General features: G+C 39.7%; 1 protein-coding gene and 1 long non-coding RNA gene across 3 annotated transcripts in view; one reads left to right on the plus strand and one right to left on the minus strand.

Moving 5' to 3' along the window:
* Positions 1-19452, plus strand: part of KIF27 (kinesin family member 27) — a 94989-nt gene that overhangs the window by 55220 nt on the left and 20317 nt on the right. Inside the window, exons 12-14 of one of the 2 annotated variants that reach the window (XM_060199499.1) lie at positions 2863-2976; positions 12178-12354; positions 18008-18223. In XM_060199499.1, the coding sequence (XP_060055482.1) occupies positions 2863-2976; positions 12178-12354; positions 18008-18223 (507 nt within the window). The remainder of the gene's footprint in view (positions 1-2862; positions 2977-12177; positions 12355-18007; positions 18224-19452) is intronic. The other variant, XM_060199500.1, reaches the window with a different exon arrangement.
* On the minus strand, positions 10818-18363 carry LOC132540868 (uncharacterized). The gene is made up of 3 exons (XR_009551998.1): positions 18219-18363; positions 16974-17067; positions 10818-11447 (listed from the first exon to the last, which is right to left on the minus strand). It is a non-coding gene; the product is annotated as an uncharacterized LOC132540868 (long non-coding RNA).

The following is a 19452-nucleotide window of genomic DNA, read 5'->3' on the forward strand; positions in this document are numbered from 1 at the left end:
TACAGTATACAAGGGCCTGGATTGAAGCTCCTGGTCCCTACCTGAGAGACGAAGCTTCACAAGTGGTGAAGCAGAGCTGCAGGTGTCTTTCTGTCTCGTTCCTTCTCTATCTCTTTCTCCTCTCAATTTCTCTGTTTCTATCCAATAATAAATAATAAATTATTAAAAAATGATTAGAGAATGAAATAAAATTATGAGTACCCACATTTTATTAGACTCGACAGTTATGAAATTACTTTTCAAATAGTGATAAGAATTTTTTTCTTTATTGGGATTAATGATTTACAGTCTGCAGTAAAATACACTAGTTTGTACATGTGTAACACTTCCCAGTTTTCCACATAATTCAGCCCCCTTTAGGTTCTCCTCTGCCATCATGTTCCAGGACCAGAACCCTTCTCCCCACCCCAGAGTCCTTCACTTTGGTGCAATACAGATAAGGATTTCTAAACATTAGAGATTGGGAGGTAGTACAGCAGGTTAACCGCACATGGCGCAAAGCACAAGGACTGGTGTAAAGATCCCGGTTTGAGCCCTTGGCTCCCCATCAGCAGGAGGTTGCTTCAGAAGCAGTCAAGCTGGTCTGCAGGTGTCTATCTTTCTCTCCCCCTCTCTGTCTTCCTCTCCTCTCTCCATTTCTCTCTATCCTATCCAACAACAGCTATGACAACAATAACAACTACAACAAGTGCAACAACAACAGCAACAAAATGGGAAAAATGGCCTCCAGGAAGAGCAGTGGATTCTTAGTCCTAGCCATGAGCCCCAGTGATAACACTGGAGGCAAAAAGAAAAAAGAAAAAAAAGAAAAAAAGAATTTCTAAATACTGTACATTTCTGTCGTCACAAGGCAGTAGGAGATTGTGTGTGTACCCACTATGATTCATGGCCTCCTTTCTAATTCCTCCTAAACTTTTGAGGTAGACAGCAACATCTCCTCTGAACCCCAGGAAAGTGCTGTAAGCATGGTGCCTTTTAACTCTAGATATGAGGGCAGAGATAGCTCAGTGGGTAGAGCATATATCTTGTCATGTGTGGCCTTGATGAATGCCAGCACTACATGGGAGTACTAGGACTATGGGGAACCTAGTGCTGTGGGGTTTCCCCCTCTTTCTTTTTATCTGAATGAAAATCTTTGACAGTGGTGAAATTACACATGTATAAAGGGCCTAACTCTGCAACACAACAATATAAACTCTTAAGCTGAATTAGAAAAAAACATCTCACAGGACCATGGTCTGTTCTTCGAGGCTATTCTTTTGCTGCAAAGTCTGAGTGTTCAAATATCAGAAATAATAGCACTTTTCTTCTTTTGTACTTGTACCATAGTAAATTATACTATCTCCATGGTATGAGAGTGACTTGATATAATTATGAAGGCAGTGAGCTTAGAAAGGAAGATGACAAAAGTATGTTTATTTATATATTTTTTGCCTCCAGGGTTATTGCTGGGGCTCGGAATCTCCGCTGCTCCTGGAGGCTATATTTTCCCCCTTTTCTTGCCCTTGTTGTTTTCTGGAGACCATTCTTTCCCCTTTGTTGCCCTTGTTGTTTATTGTTGTGGTGGTTATTATTATTGTTGTTATTGCTGTCATTGTTAGGACAGAGAGAAATTGAGAGAGGAGGGGAAGACAGAGAAGAAGAGAGAAAGACACCTGCAGACCTGCTTCACCTCTTGTGAAGCGACCCCCCTTGCAGGTGGGGAACTGGGGGCCCAAACCAGGATCCTTAATGCCAGTCCTTGCTCTTTGTGCCATATGTGCTTAACCCCTGCAGTATTGCCCAGCCCCCACATTTTAAGACTCTAATCCCAATTATGCTTATTTACAATACTGATGAAAACTTTAAAGAAGTTTTGTTAGTAAACCCTGATTTTTTTTTGCTGTTTCTTATTAATTTTAAATGCTTTTCTTTTTTATATTTTTAAAATTATTTTTATGAGAGAGATGAATGGTTTTTACAGTAAATAAATTTACTGATACATGTGTAAAATTTCTCAATTTTCTGCAAAACATTCTCACCCCCAGCCTAGGTCCTTCTCTATCATCATAAACCAGGACCTGAAAGCCCTTCCTCCAGAGTCCTTTATTTTTGGTACACCAGAGACAGTCGAAGTTTTACTTTTATGTTTCCCCTTTCTCTTCTTATTTCTCAACTTTGAGTGGGATCATTCCATAGTCATCCTTCTCTTTCAGGCTTATCTCACTTAACATGAATTCTTTGAGCTCCATCAAGATGAGGTGAAAGAGATGAATTCATTATTCTTAATAGCTGAGTAACTTTTTTTGTATTATGTGTATTTTGGATAGATAAAACTTTAGAGGGAAGGGGGAACCAGGCAGAAAGAGGGAGACCAGCAGCACTGTTTCACTGCCTATGAAGTCTCACCCCTGCAGGTGGAGCTTAGAGTGCTTGAGCCCAGGTCTTTCCACACTGTAATATGTATACCCTACCAGGTATGAGACTGCCTGGCTGTCTGCTGTGAGGTTCTGTTTATTCAGTGAGGGGCTAACATGGTTTTCTTCTTAAGTAGCCCCAACTTTCATCTACTTATTTATTTTCTGCAAGTCAGAAAGTAAATGTTAAGAAAATAATGATCTGGGATAGATGAAATAGCTCAGCAGATAGAGTACAGTACTTACATACCCAAGGTACCCAGTTCAGTCCCCTCAGTGCCACATGTATCAGAATGGTGATCTGGATTCATTTTCATCCCCCCTCCCCCCTCAGTCTCCTCCCCATCCACAGTCTTCTCTCCTCTCTCTCCTCTCATGAGATACACTCAATTTAAAAAGGAAAACAATTACCTGATAAGTATTTAATATAGACCAAATAGTAAAAGCAATTCTCTGTTTTCTACAGCAACTCCAGTTAAAAACAGGAAAGGAAGGAGATTTGAAACTGAAGGATGAGGACTTTGATGCTCTCAAGATGAAAAGGAGAAAAGGTTCATTTGGAAGTATAGACCAACTTCAGGTTTGTCGATTCTATTTAGTGTTTCCAGATTTCTCTTCAGTTTGATGATTGTCTAGCTAGAGGTTTAAAAAAGCGATGGACTCTTGAATAAAATCTTTAAACATTAGATTTTGCCACTCCAGTGCAAATTTTTTAATGTTTCTTCTGAAACCTTTTTGTTATTAAAAAATAATTACTTTGCCATCTAGACATGTGTTGTATTCTTATTTTAATAGAAATAATGGTATTTGAGTGTTATATAACCATGAAATCCTTGTTCATTAGATTGTATTTATTCCCATGTGAAGACTGATTATTCCATGAAAACACATACTTTTCTTTCCTTTTTCTTCTTTTTTTAAAGATTTTATTTATTCATGAAGATAGGAGAGAGGAAAAAGAGAGAGATATAGAGAAAGAACCAGACATCACTGGTACATGTGCTGCTGGGGATTAAACTCATGCTTGAAAGTCCATTGCTTTATCCATTGCACCTCTTCCCGGACCACTAATACCACCTCCTCTTCCTCCTCTTACCCCTCTTCCTCCTCCTCCTCTTTCTTCTTTTGATAGAGACAGAATTTAATTTGAGAGGAGAGGGAAGGAGAGAGAGAGAGAGAGAGAGAGAGAGAGAGTCCTGCAACATGGCTTCACTACTTGTGAAGCTTCTCCCCTGCAGGTGGGAACCAGGGGCTTAAACCCCTGTTCTTGTTCAGTGTAATGTGTGTGTTCAACCAGGTGAGCCACTGCTCATCCCCTTCTTGGAAACACATTTCTAAAAATAAGCACTGGACTTTCAAACACAACTCAATTCTATACGTACTAATATATATTATTAATATATATTATTAATATATATTAATGTATATTAATATATATGATTGCCTCCAGGGTTATTGCTGGGGCTCAGTGCCTGCACTATAAATCTACTGCTCCTGGAGGCTATTTTTTCTCTTTTGTTGCCCTTGTTTATTATTATTATTGTTATTGCTGTTATTATTGTTGGATAGGACAGAGAGAAATGGTGAGAGGAGGGGAAGACAGAGAGGCAGAGAGACAGATAGACACCTGCAGACCTGCTTCACGTCTTGTGAAGCGACCCCCCTGCAGGTGGGGAGCCGGGGGCTCAAACTGGGCCCTTAACGCCATCCATATTTTTAAAGGGATTTAGAGTACCACATTTAAATAATGAAATCTACAAGCTCCCCACCTGCAGGGGAGGCACTTCACAGGCGGTGAAGCAGGTCTGCAGGTGTCTATCTTTCTCTCCCCCTCTCTGTCTTCCCCTTCTCTCTCCATTTCTCTCTGTCCTAACAATTCAATAATAACTACAACAACAATAAAAAACAAGTGCAACAAAAGTGAAAATAAATTTTAAAAAATTTAAAAAAAGAGTTCCCTTGAACTAATATTAAATATTATCTAATATTAGAGTTCAAAGAAAGAAAAACTTCTGTAGATTCACACTGGCACCTCTAAAATTCTTTTAAAATTTTTTTTATATTTATTTATATTTTTTCCCTTTTTGTTGCCCTTGTTTTCTATTGTTGTAGCTATTATTGTTGTTGATGTCGTCATTGTTAGATAGGACAGAGAGAATGGAGAAAGGAGAGGAAGATAGGGGGAGAGAAAGATAGATACCTGCAGACCTGCTTTACCGCCTGTGAAACGACTCCCCTGCAGGTGGGGAGATGGAGGCTCAAACCAGGGTCCTTACACTGGTCCTTGTGCTTTGCACCACGTGCAGTTAACCTGCTGCGCTCCCACCAACTCCCTAAAATTCTTACCTAAAGAAAAATACTGCGCTTAGGGTTGGGGATAGTTCACCTGGTTGAATGCTCACTTTATTATGCTTGAGGACCTGAGTCCAGTCCCAGGTGCCACATAAGAGCACCATGAAAAGGGCAAGCAAGCTTCATGAGCAGTGGAGGAGTATGGTGGAGTCTCTCTCCCTCCCTCCTTTACTATGTGGAACAATAGTAAAAGAGAGTCCACTGAGAACAGTGGAATCATCAATGGGAAGCCCCATTGAAACCCCAGTGGCAAATGGAATGGAGGAAGGAGTGAAGGAAGGAAAGAAGGAAGGGAGGGGGGAGGGAGGGAGGGAGAGAGGGAGGAAGGGAGATATTACACTTAAATTATAGACTCATACAGATACATCACCTTGATTCTGAAATTTTTATTTGCTCTACTTTTACAAAATTTATATATTCCTAGTTACTCTGTGAATATATATATATATATATATATATATATATATATATATATCTCAAGCCTTTTTATTTTTTTAAACTCTGATTACTAGTGGTTTATAAGACTGTAGAATATAGTTTCACACCATACCCACCACTAAAGATCTGTGTTGCCATCTGGAAAGTGGCACAGCACTAGAGCTTTGGACTTGCAGGTGTTAGGCTCTGAGTTTGATCTTCAGCACCATATATCCCAGAGTCCTGCTTTGGCCTCTCTCTCTCTCTCTCTCTCTCCCTCTCTTTTTCTCATGAAATAAACAAATCTAATAAAAAACAAAAGAAGATGGTTACAGAACTTGCTTACTCTGACTTTGCAGGGTGGTTGGTAATAACATTTCTCAGTGGGAAGGTTATGTGGGGGAACAGTAAAGACAGAATGGCACAGCACAGCGAGTGGGGCAGTAGAACACTAGGTTGAGTGTACATGTTGCCATGCGTAAGTATCCACAGCTGCCAAGGGTTTGAGCCCCCACTCCCTATATGCAGGGGAGAAGCATCACAAGTGGTGAATCAGTTCTATCTCTCTACCTCACTATCTCCCCATCTCTTCTCAATTTCTCTCAGTCCTATCAAATGAAAAATAGAAAGAAAAAGGGAAAAAAATGCTGCCAGGAGCAGTGGATTTGTAATGCTGGCACCAAGCCTCAGTGATAACCCTAGTGGCAAAAGAAAAAAGAAATTCACATCCAAATGAGATGTTTTTCAAAATGTTAGGTATTTGTATTTTAAATAAATCCAGTAGTAAAAGTAGTCCACAATTTGTATCACCTGTGTTCGATTACGCATAACAAAACAACGAAGTAAAACCATTGGTTGTTTTGGGACCAGGGTTATCACTGGGATTCACTGCTTGCATAACTCTACCACTCCTGGTGGCCTTTTTTTTGTCTTTCCTCCAGATAGAAGATGAAAGGTAGGAAAAGAGAAAAAGAGGAGAGATAGCACAGCACTGCTCTATCACTTGTGAAGCTTCCCCTGTCGGTACTCCCACGTGGTGACCCAAGGCTCAAAACAGGGTCTTTCTTTATACATGGTGATGTGTGAGCTTTACCAGGTGAGCCACCTGCCAGCCCCATTTTTGTTTTTAGCCGGACCGCTACTCAGTTCTGGCTTATGGTGGTGCTGGAGATAGAATCTGGGAATGTGGAACTTCTGGTACGAAAGTCTGTTGTATAAACTGCCATGTTCTCTCCCTGGCCCAGTATGTCATTATTTTTCAGAATTCCCTTTAAAAAAAGCATGGAATGTAGCAATCAGTATGAGTGTCCAAAGAACTTATAATAGGACATTGATTTTATTATTTATTTTTATTTTTATTTTTTTTTACCAGAGCACTGCTCAGCTCTGGCTTATGGTGATACTGGGGATTGAACCTGGGACTTTGGAGCCTTAGGCACAAGAGTCTCTTTTTTCTAATTATTTTTTTCTTTTGTGTTTTTTTTGTACATAGACACCATTCCCACCACCAAAAGACTGTGTCTCCTTCTACCCACCCCACCCCCTGCCGCCTCAGGAAGCCAAATGTCTACCCTCCCCCTCACCACAGGGTTTTTAACTTTGGTGCCCTACTCTAGATTTAGTCAAATCCTGCTTTTAGTTTCCCTTTCTGTTCTCTTTCTCAACTTCTGTTGATGAGTGGGATCATCCCATACTCATCTTTATCTTTCTGACTTAGCTCACTTAACATAATTCCTTCTAGCTCCATCCAAGATGGGTCAGAGAAGGTGGGTTCATTGTTCTTAATAGCTTCCATTGTGTATATATACCACAGCTTTCTCAGCCACTCATCTGTTGTTGGGCACCTGGGTTGCTTCCACGTTTTAGCTATTATGAATTGTGCTGCTATGAACTTAGGAGTACACATATCTTTTTGATTGGGCATTATGGAATCCTTGGGGTATATTCTCAGGAGAGGAATTACTGGGTCATATGGAAGGTCTATGTCTAGCCTTGTGAGAGTTCTCCAGGCTGCTCTCTAGAGAGGCTGGACCAATTTACATTCCCACCAGCAGTGCAGAAGGGTTCCTCTGTCCCCACAGCCTCTCCAGCATTTGTTGCTGCTGTCCTTTTTGATGTATGCCGTTCTCACAGGAGTGAGGTGGTATCTATCTCAATGTTGTCTTTATTTGCATTTCTCTGACAATCAGTGACCTGGAGCAGTTTTTCATATGTTTGTTAGCCTTTTGGATCTCCTCTGAAGTGAATGTTTTGATATCCTCTGCCCATTTTTGGATGGGGTCATTTGCTTTTTTGGTGCTAAGTTTGCTGAGCTCTTTGTATATTTTGGTGATTAGTCTCTTGTCTGATGTATGGCACGTGAAGATCTTCTCCCATTCTGTGAGAGGTCTCTTTGTTTGTGTGATAGTTTCTTTGGCTGTGCAGAAGCTTTTCAATTTGATGTAGTCCCATTGGTTTGTTTCTGCTTTAGTCTTCCTTGCAATTGGGTTTGTTTCATCAAAGATGTCCTTGAGGTTTAGGTGGGAAAGTTTTCCACCAATGTTTTCCTCTAAGTATTTGGTAGTTTCTGGTCTAACATACAGGTTCTTGATCCATTTGGAGTTAATTTTTGGCATCTATGTTCATCAGAGATACTGGTCTATAGTTTCCTTTTTTTGCTGTATCTCTATCTGCTTTTGGTATCAGGGTAATGTTGGCTTCGTAGAAGGTTGAAGGGAGTGTTCCTGTTTCTTCTATCTTATGGAAAAGCTTTAGAAGTATGGGTATTAACTGTTTCCTGAAGGTTTTGTAGAATTCATTTGTGAAGCCTTCTGGTCCAGGACTTTTGTTGTTCCAGAGACTCTTAATAACTGTTTCGATTTTTTTGTCTGTGATTGGTGTATTTAGGTTTTGTAGTTCTTGGTTCAGTTTTGGAAGGGCTTATGTTCCTAGGAATTCTTCCATTTCTTCCAGATTTTCTAGCTTGGTGGCATATAGTTCTTCATAGAATAAAATAATCAGAAAATTTCCTTTCTTTTTTCTCTGTTTTCTAACCCAAATTGTGCTGTAGTTACCTCCTTGGTGTCACTCTTAGGACCCCAAAAGTCTCTTGGCATAACCATTATGTTATCTACCCTCCTCCCAGGACATTGATTTTATATGAAGCTTCTTTCTAAGAAGAAAAAAAATTAAGCTGGAACTGTGTGGTAGGAATTTTTGCTGTAAAAAGAGAAAAAGACAAAAAAAGTGTTTAGAGGTTACTAAGATGCAGTAAATTGTACAAATCATGATACTGATTATATCCAAATGCAGAAAAATCTATTCATTGCTTCCCTAAAAAAAAAAAAAATACCTGTACTAACAAGCTTCCTGCCCATTCTTCAAAGCACAGCTAAAACATGGCCTACTCTGAGGTTAGCACTGACATTCCTCTCAATTTCTAGAGAGAACCAATCCCCCCTCCATTTTTGCTTACATAATATATAGGGTTTTTAAAAATATATATACAGGATTTATTTTCAGCTGTCATAATCTCTCCTGTTGGGACAGAGCTTACAATGAATCTATTAGTCATTCTCCAAAACCCATTTACAGTTATGGTTTGCAGAACATGATGAAGTTGACAGCTATATACATAGGGTCTTTATGAGTTTTACACTGCAGTCTTGGGATGTCTTCCCTACAGGAGCACATGCAGTCAGGTATATATATATATATGTGTGTGTGTGTGTGTGTGTGTGTGTGTGTGTGTGTGTAGTTGGGTATAACAGTTGCTCTGGGATATCCTTATTCTAAGATTGAATGAAACATAGTTACCTCTGGATATACCTGCCCTGGCCACTTTTCCTTTTTTCTTTTTGCCACTAGGGTTACCATAGGGGCTCAGTGCTTGTATAATTCCATAGTTCCTGGTGGACATTTTTTTTCCCCTTTTCTTTCCTTTTAATTATGTGGTTGGGGAGGGGAAGCTTTTCTCTGCCAAGGACAATGAAATTATCAACTTAAAAAATTAGTATTTGGGGAGTCAAGCGGTAGCGCGGCAGGTTAAGCGCAGGTGGTGCAAAGCACAAGGACCTGTGGAAGGATCCTAGTTCAAGCTCCCGGCTCTCCACCTACAGGGGAGTCGCTTCACAAGTGGTGAAGCAGGTCTGCAGGTGTCTATATTTCTCCCCATCTCTCTCCATTTCTCTCTGTCCTATCCAACAACAATAATAACTGCAGCAGTAAAACAACAAGGGCAACAAAAGGGAATAAATATTTTTAGAAAATTAATATTGGGGCCTGGCAGCGCGGCGGGTTAAGCGCACATGGCGCAAAGCGCGTGGTCAGCTCAAGGATCCCAGTTTGAGCCCCTGGTTCCCCACGTGCAGTGAAGCAGGTTCACAGGCAGTGAAGTAGTAGTAGTAGTTGATTTTTATTTCTGGTGAGATAAGGTGGTTCAATTTCATTCTTCTGCATGTTTCAACCCAGTTTTCCCAGCACCACTTACTGAAGAGAGCCTCCTTCCTCCATTTAATACTTTGGGCCTCCTTAATCAAAGATTAGATGCCCATAGGTGTAGGGCATCTCTTTCTCCTCTTCTCTGTCTTCCCTTCCTCTTGATTTCTCTCTGTCCCATCCAACAACAATGACAACAATAACAACAACAATGAGAAAACAACAAGGGCAACAAAAGAGGAAAAAATGGCCTCCAGGAGCAATGGATTCATGGTGCAGGCACTGAGCCCCAGCAATAACCCTGGAGGCAAAAAAATAACTAGGGCTGAGCAGTGACTCATCTGGTTAAGTGCACATGTTACCATGCATGAAGACCTTAGTTTTAGTATCTGCAGGGGAGAAGCTTCATGATCAGTGAAACAAGTACTGCAGGTATCTGTCTCTCCCTCTCTATCTCCCCTCCTCCCTCAAATTTTCTGTCTTATCAAATAAAAAAAAAATAAGGCCACTAACTGGATTTTTCATGCAGGCACCTAGACCTAGCAATAATCCTGGTGGCAATTAAAAAAAAAAAAAGAAAGAAAAGAACACTTAATGTCTATGATAAAAGCCGTGGTTGCGCTGGCAGGGCCAGACCAAATAATTTCCAGCCCATGGACTGGATGTTCCCTACCCCTGCTCTAGGTAAAGAGGAGTAGAGAGAGAGAGGAGAGAGACTGTAGCACTGCTCCACTCTTTGTAAAACTCCCTGCCCCCCCCCTGCAGACGCATCCATGTGGTAACCAGGGACTGGAATTGGGTCCTTATACATGATAGTGTGCTTTTGGATGTGAGGGCGATCTGGCTGTGATGTCTGTCACCCCATTGATCGCCAGGGTTGATAGTGTGCTTTTGGATGAGCCACCTACTCGCTCAGTTTCTCGATTTCTTCCACATAGCCATTTTCTCATTGTCTTATGATATTTAGGAACTATTTTTTTTTTTATCAAATTTGAGAAAAACTAGAACATATACAGCACTATATAGATTTAAACTAGTTATTTGCAGTAGTAATATATTGATCCCCCCCCCAATGTGTTGGGTGGCATTGTTTTGTTATGTTCACAGTGCAGATGGGTACTTGGTAGAATTCATCACACACAGTCATATTCCATTCACTTTTTTTGTGTGTGTGTTGTGTGCTTGTTTCTGGGTATCCTTAATTCAAGAGAATACTAAGACTCAGAAGGTGGCACAGTGGATAAAGTGTTGGGCCTCAAGCATGAGGTACCAATTTCAAGCCCCAGCATCACATGAGCCAGAGGGATTCTCTAGTTCTCTTTCTACTCTCCTGTCATAAACAAATAAATCTTTTTTAAAAAAAGGAGGGGGAAAAGGTGCAAAGTAGTTCACTTGGATAGTGTGCAGCTTTGCCATATGTGTAATGCAGGGTTTTGTTTGTTTTGTTTTTTTTAGACCACTGCTCAGGTCTAGTGTATGATGGTGTGGGAGATTGAACCTGGGGCTTTGGAACCTCAGGCACCTGTGCATAACCATTATGCTATCTACTCCCAGCCTGTAATTCAGGTTTAAGCCCACCCCTACCACATCTGTAGAGTTTTCTCCACCCCCACCGTCTTGTTTATCTGTTTCTATCTAAAAATAAAAGAGTGACTAAGATGCTTGTTTTGAAGGCCTTTCTAGCTCTGTTTATTTATTGTATAATTATTTGATGTTGACATTCTACACTGAAGATTGTACTTCCATGTAAATCGTCTATATCTTCCACTGTGTGTATTCATTTATCCACATCATTGATTAACCGAAGTAGTCACTCACTTAATATTTTATTAAAAGCCAGTCATAGGCAGGGGAAGTCACTAGGCACTGAGAAGAGAGGTAGAAAGCACAAAATTCCTGCAATCAATCAAGAAGCTCAAATGGAGGAAATAAACTAGTAAAGCAACCAGCAGTGTAAGTGCTATGATAGCAATAAGTATGTCTGCAGTAGAGAACGAGTTGCCCAGTGTGTTCTCAGAATGAGATCTTGGTGGATGTAACGAAAATTGTTAACTCCTCTCCCGTCCCTCTCCCTCTTCCCATTCCTGTTGCCCCTCCCCTCTCCTTCCCCTTCTTCCCTCTCTTACTTTCTTTTTTCTTCATCCTTCTTTTTGAGGTTATTGTATTTATGGGAGCTTCACCACACTGGGCCAACTTTTTCAGATAGAAACAAAGACAGAGACAGGGAAAGATAACACAGCACCAAAAGTTCCCCTCAGTACAGTGGGAGCTGAGCTCAAACCCGGGTTGTGTGTACAGGGCAAAGCAGATACACACAAGTGAATTCCCTTACTGACCCTATTTGCCCTTTCTTTCTCAGCTTCAAAAATCCCAAACTCTAACTCATTTGAGGAGAAAATTTTAATTCTTTGTAAAACAACACAGCAACATGTTAACCAGAATTTCTTCTTCATAGTTTACAACACATTGGATCACTGTTTCAACTTTTCCACTAATTTTCATTTAAGCAGCTTCAGCCAACCTAAAATTATGTTATTGCCATATTGCTTTTATTACAGAAGGAAAAATAAATTATAACTTTTTTATTTTAATGTAGAAATTGGACGAGAAAAAAAAATGGTTAGATGAAGAAGTAGAGAAGGTTCTGAACCAGCGCCAAGAATTAGAGCAACTGGAAGAAGACTTAAAGAAGCGGGAGGCAATACTTTCTAAGAAGGAGGCCCTGATGCAGGAGAAGAGCCACCTGGAAAATAAGAAATTAAGATCTAGTCAGGTATTCCATTCAGTATATTGTTTGACTTTGGTTGTAAACCATATAAACAACTTTTCTCTAAGAAATGAATCATATCATTGTGAAGTTAGAAACCTAGAGAAAATTCTCCTTTGGTTTTCAGTGAAGTTTGTTTATTATCTTGTTAAATAGCCATTACTAAGTATACTGCAACTTTAAAGCTAAATGTTCAGTGTTCTACCAAGCAGTAGAAAGTTGGCAGCCTGGGAGATGGTACAGTGAATTAGTCATTGGACCTTCAAGCATAAGGTTCTGAGTTTGATCTCCAGCATGGTATAGAATATACCATGGTCCTCTGGTTCTTCCCCATCACCTATGTGCTCTCTCTTTCTCTTTCTCCTTTCTCTCTCTCTCTTAAACAGATAAATATTTTTTAAGTATTTTATTTTTTATGAGAGAGAGAGAGAAAGAGGCCACAAAACTGCTTTTCTCTGACTTATGATAATGCTGTCAACTGAACCAGGGACCTTGGAGTATCAAACATGAAAGTCCTTTGCATAACCAATATGCTGTCTCCTCAGCCCAGATAAATAAATCTTGACAATAAATTTGGAGAATATTTTTCAAGTGTAGTAAAATACAAACAACAGAAAATTTTATCATCTTGACCTTTTTTTGAGAGAGATGGCTAGGCCCTACAGAAAGCATGTTCCTGGTCAGCTTTTTCATTCCTTTTATTTAAAATGTGTGTGTTGGGGGGGCGGTAAGATAGCACTCCTCAATATCCTTGGAGTTTCCCATGGGTATAGCTCATAACACTCCCAAATTGTGCCAGAGCTCAAACTCCATTCTTATTTGTGGTGAACCATATGCACTGCTGAGTAAGCTGCCTCCTACTTCCATTTTGATTATTTTTAAGTGTATATTTCCATGTCATTGGCTACATACAGTGTTATACAACCACCACCTTTATGTCCAAAACATGTTTTATGCCATTTCATAGGGTGAATCCAGGGTATTACATGTGCATGTTACCACAGTGCTGCCAACCTGGCCCAAATTTTGCCCCCCCCCCCATTTTTAGGATGAGAGAGATGGGGGGGTACAGTAAGAGAGACAGAAATAATGAAAAAGGGATTAAAAGCATATTCCTCCATCGTGGAGTCCTCCTTCTTGCACCCATGTGGTGCCAGGGATCAGCCCTGGGCCTCACACTTGCAAGGTTAGTGCTCTACTGCTGAAACATGTTCCTGACCTCTCCAAAGCTTTATTACTTCCAAACAAACTCTGTAGCCACTAGGAATCCCTCTTTATCTCTCCAGGCAACCTCAATGGTTAATGTTAATGGATATATAAAAATAAGTATATTGTGCCATTTGATGCTGTATAGTTAACAATTGGGAAAATGAGACTTACAAGCATTTGAAACTACTACCAAAAGTTAACTGTTCTTTGGCAGGGTTTTTATAAAAGAAAGGAAATTCATTTTCTAATATTACTAAAACTTGGGAAGCTTTACAAAAATTTGACTGGAGGACTTTAGGAGCCAGTCAAAGAAGTGGTTTTAGGAAGAAATTTAACTCAGTTTTCTGTTTTTGAAAAAGACTGAAGGGAATAGAAGAGTGAGAAGGAAAAAAAAATTAAGCATATCTATACATATTTTCAACAACAGTATGTAAGAATAAAGTTGCCTTTCCCCAGACTTGAAAAAGATTCTTTTTCTGGAATCCAGGCAGTGGTACACCCGGTTGAGTGCATGTTACAATGCACAAGGACCTGGGTTCAATTCCCCAGTCCACCCTGCAGGGGAAAGCTTCACAAGTAGTGAAGCAGAGCTGCAGGTGTCTCTCTGTCTATCTCCCCCTTCCCTCTTGATTTCTGACAGTCTCTATCCAATAAATAAAGTTTATAAAAAAGAATTAGAAAAAATTTATTTTTATCAAATTAAAATAAGTATTAAAAATTATAAACCCCTTAGCATAATCCCTTCCATCTCCATCCATGTTGCAGCAAAAGATAAGGTCTTGTCTTTTCTTATAGCTGAGTAGCATTCCATGTGTATACAATGGAAAGGTTAATTTCCTTTTGTCTCCTTTATTGTTGGGTACTTTGGTTGTTTCCCTGAATATTGCACAAAGCATTGTTGTGAATAGAAGGGGTCATGCTAAGTGAAATAAGGAGGAAGACATATACTGGACATTCTCACTCATATTTGGGACTTATGAAGCAAAACCAGGGTAGACAGAGTAGGGAGAAAAATAATATCCAAGGCTACAAAAGGGGGAGAAGAAAGAGGATTAGTGGGGGAAGAGGCACTTTGGTGGAAGACTAGATGTACTAACACATGTGTGTAAGGTTTATGAAATTAATTGTACCCTTGAGACAACATGGTTTTATAAAATAGTATTTTATAAATATTTCAATTTGGAAAAAATGTATTTATGTATAAAAAGCCCTTAGAAGAAAAAAAAACAGAAAAGAAGACAACAGTGGATATTTTAAAATAATAGTTAACAATTTTTAAGTATAAATTTGATAGAGACAAAATCAGGAAGGAGGGAGCAGGAAACACACACACACACACACACACACACACACACACACACACTGGCAGTACTGCTTCACTACTTGTGAGACTTCCCTTCTGTAAGTGGGGACCAGGAGCTTGAACCCAGATCCTTGAGCATTGTAACATACAGCTCTACCAGGTGTGCTACCACTCAGTCCCACAAAATATTTTTTTTAATGTAAGTAAGATAGAAAACAAATAGATGAGTGGTCACTAAGGTAGACAGAAGAAGCTGGAATCTAAGTGCTTAGAAAGTCAACAGTGAGGGGGTCGGGCAGTGGCACACACGGTTAACACACATAGTACTATGCCAAGGCTCCCCACCTGCAGGGGGGACACATGTCATGAATGATGAAGCAGGTCTGCAGGTATCTGTCTTTCTCTTTTCCTCTCTCTTCCCCTCCCCCTCTCAATTTCTGTCATATCAAATAAAATAGAAAGGAAAAAAATGGCCACCGGGAGTGGTGGATTCCATAGTATAAGCTCTGATCCCCAGCCATAACCCTAGAAGCAAGAAAAGATAGAGACAACAGGGAGTCGGGCAGTAGCACAGCGGGTTAAGTGCACATTGCGCAAAGTGCAAGGACCAGCGGCAGGATCCTGGTTCAAGCCCCCAGCTCCCCACCTGCAGGGGAGTCGCTTCACAGGCGGTGAAACTGGTCTGCAGGTGTCTCTCTCTCCCCCTCTCTGTCTGCAGGTGTCTCTCTCTCCCCCTCTCTGTCTTCCCCTCCTCTCTCCATTTCTCTCTGTCCTATCCAACAATGACGACATCAATAACAACAACTACAACAACAATAAAAAAAGGGCAACAAAAGGGAAAATATTTAAAAGAGAGAGAGAGAGAGACAACAGTGAAAGCTGGCATTTTAGCTTTAGGTACTTTTTTATTATTGCGGGGGTGGGGTGGGGAGCAAACCAGAGCACTGTTTAGTGCTGCCAGGTGGTGGTGCCAGAGATTAAACCTGGGCCTCAACAGGCAGGTTGGTGCTCTAACAGACGGAGCTATCTTCTGGGTCCCCAGCTGGTTGTTTTTTTTTTTTTTTTTTTTTAATATTTATTTATTTATTCCCTTTTTTTCCCCTTGTTTTATTGTTGTAGTTATTATTGATGTAGTTGTTGTTGGATAGGACAGAGAGAAATGGAGAGAGGAGGGAAAAGATAGAGGGGGGAGAGAAAGATAGACACCTGCAGACCTGCTTCACTGCTGGTGAAGCGACTCCCCTGCAGGTGGGGAGCCTCCCAGCTGTTTCTTTAAAACAACAGCTTTAAGACGTACAGTAAACACAGAAAGATGGATTCAGAAATGCGGGACCATGATGTTTAGCAGGCAGGAGTAAGTCATAGAGATGAGTAACAGGGCACAGTCAAGAAACTGTCCTCTCATTTTGAGAGACTTTTTCTCTGACTTTTTTTCTTGAAAACTGAACCAGTTACAACAAAGGGTCAGGATAGGTCAAAATACTTAAAACAAGGGGTAAATAAAAATTTACCTGATTATACTGCGACATGCATTTTTTCCTTTTTTTTTTTTTATATTATTGCTTATTTTTACCAGTGCACTGCTCAGCTCTGGCTTATGGTGCTATGGGGGATTGAACTTGGGATCTGGGAGCCTCAGGCATGAGAATGTTTTTGCATAACCATTATGCTATCCCTCCATGCTGACATGCATTTTCTAATGCCTACTTGGATCCCAGCATGCTGGCAATAGAAGACTAGCATATCTTCTAAACCAATCTCCCCCTAAATCCCAGAGGAGAGGACCCAAAGCTATGTGGCCATATCCAAGATATACCGTATGATGACAAACACAGCTTCTCAGTCTCCCCCTAATGCCCCAGTTTTATTGGGAAGCCACACGCATCACTATATATACATCATCATGGTTTGTTTACATGGATTGTGAAACGATTATCAGGCTTGTTTTTTTTTTCCCTTATAAACATGTCTTTTAAAGTATTATGGACATTTCAGGAATGCTACTAATATTAAAGTCAGATCAAAACAAAAGGCCAAAGGGAGTTTGGTGAAGTTACAAGTAGAGCCAGGAGCTGAAAACAAAAAACAAAAAAACAAAGCAACAACAACAAACCTTGAAAGTAGCTTTAAAGGGCCAGGCGGTATCATAGCTGGTTGAGCATGTGTTACCATTCTCAAAGACCCGGGTTCAAGTCCCTGTCCCCCACCTGCAGGGGAGAAATGAAACAGTTCAGCAGGTATATCTTTTTCTCCCTCTTTATCTCCCCCTTTCCTCTCATTTTCTGTTTCTATTAAAAAATAAATATGATAACAAAACGCCTCTGGGAGCCATGGATTTATTATATAGGCACTTAGCTCCAGTGATAATCCTGGTAGTAAATAATTTTTTTTCTATGCAAAGATGCATCATGACTTTTCCAGCAGACCAATGAAAATTCCAACAGTAATTCCAAGAGAGTGGTAGTCTCTCTCTACTCCCCCCCAGTCTCAAAATGAAATACTGGGTTATGAAGTGGTTCACTGGTGAAGTGCATGTATGAGACCCTGGGATTCATAGTCCAGCAACACATGTACACCTGTAATTAATTGTAGTACTATTTGTAATGGGAAAAACTTGGGGAAAATTTTTTATAATTAAGAAATTACAAACCTTATAGTAATACATACGTATAATTACTTTAATGAAAAAGTATTTTTGAAATTATCTTAAATAGACCATAATTAAGATTTCCATAAATTTAATTGTCCATATTTTCTGACCAGAATGAAATAAAAATATAAATTATCTTTAATTGTAACCGACTCAGCCTCTAGGAAATTTTAATCAATTATACTTTATATAATAGGCCAAGGAAGAAAATTTTTAATTTATAAAATATTAAAAAATGAAAATACTACTTTTTAACATTCATGTTTTATAGAGTGGTGTAGCCAAGAGCTTGTAGTTTGAATCTCTATTTCTCTAAAAGACACATTCAAGTTAGAATTTTGGAAAATAAAGGCCCTCCCTCAACCTGCTAAATTCATAGAATAGAACAATAAAGTAGAAGCTAAATTGTATTTATTAATTGTCTTTCTTTTTTCCAAATTTATATGTAGTCTGGATTTCTAACTACTTTGGGATTGTCTGGTTGGTTGTATTTTTAGGCCCTAAGTACGGATAGTTTGAAAATAGCAACTCGCCTGAGCTTGTTGGATCAAGAGTTATCTGAAAAGAATATGCAGCTTCAGAGCAGCACTGCTGAGGAGAAAATAAAGATTTCAGAACAAGTTCAAACCCTCCAGAAAGAAAAGGATCTGCTACAGAGACGAAGAAACAGTGTGGATGAGAAACTTAAAAATGGTAGCGTCTTATCACCTGAAGTAAGTCAGTATTCTTTGGAACTGGAAATGCTAGGTGCTGGACCACTTGGATGATTTCCCCCACCTTTGTCACTGAAACATAAAAAAAAAAAAAAAATGTTAAGTCTGGTAAACGTTGCTTCCTTGGGACTTTGTTAGATGTGATGAGTTCACCTGGCATCTATCTGGTGTCATTGCGGGACGTTGGGAGGTTAACACGTTACTTAAGTTTACTCTTTTATTTTTCTTGCAGTGCTGGGGAGTAAACCCAGGACCTAGTATGTACACAATACCACCGGTGAGCAGCCTCCCCTGTGTTAGTTTTCATTCTTTATTTAGGGAGAGAGGAACAGAGATACCATACTACCACTCCACCATCACTCCATTGGTGCCACCTGTGGTACTTCCATATAGTGCCAGGGCTTGAACCCAGAGCCTCATGCAAAATAAGGAGAGTATTCTACTGGTAAAGCTATCTCCTGGCCCCTAGTTTGCTCTTTCTAAACTGGAGTTTCTCATTAGAAATCAGAGGACACAAAAAATAATTTGAGAGTCAGTTATTTCACATCAGGCACCTACCTTTTCTCTATGAAATCTTTCTTCATTGGTACTCAGTAGTTCATTACATATAATGAATCCCTAAGGCATTACAGGTTAAGTATTTTCTGGAGCTTTTGTTGAGAAAAGCCTAATGTTTGGGAACATAGAAGGCCAGGGGAATGCATAACATTCAAATCCCAATAAAAAAACTTTCTAGCTGAAGTCTTCAGTTAGAGGAATATACTAACTCCTTTCAGTAATACTGTTGTTGGAAAAGTCATGATGTATTTTTCTGTGCAAAAGTGTGTCATGATTTTTCCAACAGCCCAATACCTTTTTTAAATGTTTGTACAAAGCTTGCATACAATATTTATTGTAACATTTTCCTAGTAGGCTAAAAATGGAAATAATCCAAGTATCTATATTTTGATGAACGAGTAAATAAAATGTGGCATATCTAAACAATAGAATAGCCGGTTGCAATAAAAATAAATGGTGTATTGATACATTCCACAGCATAAATGAACTCTGACAGCCCAATACTTTTAACTATAAAAGGTATTTCATATGTGATTTCACCACTCTCAGTCCAATTACCCCCACCCCCATAATTTTCATTTTAGAGAAAGAGAGAGAGAGATACCAGGGCACCAGTGTCATTTTCATAAAATGTTGGTCTTTGAAACCTCGATTACAGGCATGGTAAATCA

The sequence above is a fragment of the Erinaceus europaeus genome, chromosome 10 (assembly GCF_950295315.1).
Source record: "Erinaceus europaeus chromosome 10, mEriEur2.1, whole genome shotgun sequence".
Taxonomy (NCBI): domain Eukaryota; kingdom Metazoa; phylum Chordata; class Mammalia; order Eulipotyphla; family Erinaceidae; genus Erinaceus; species Erinaceus europaeus.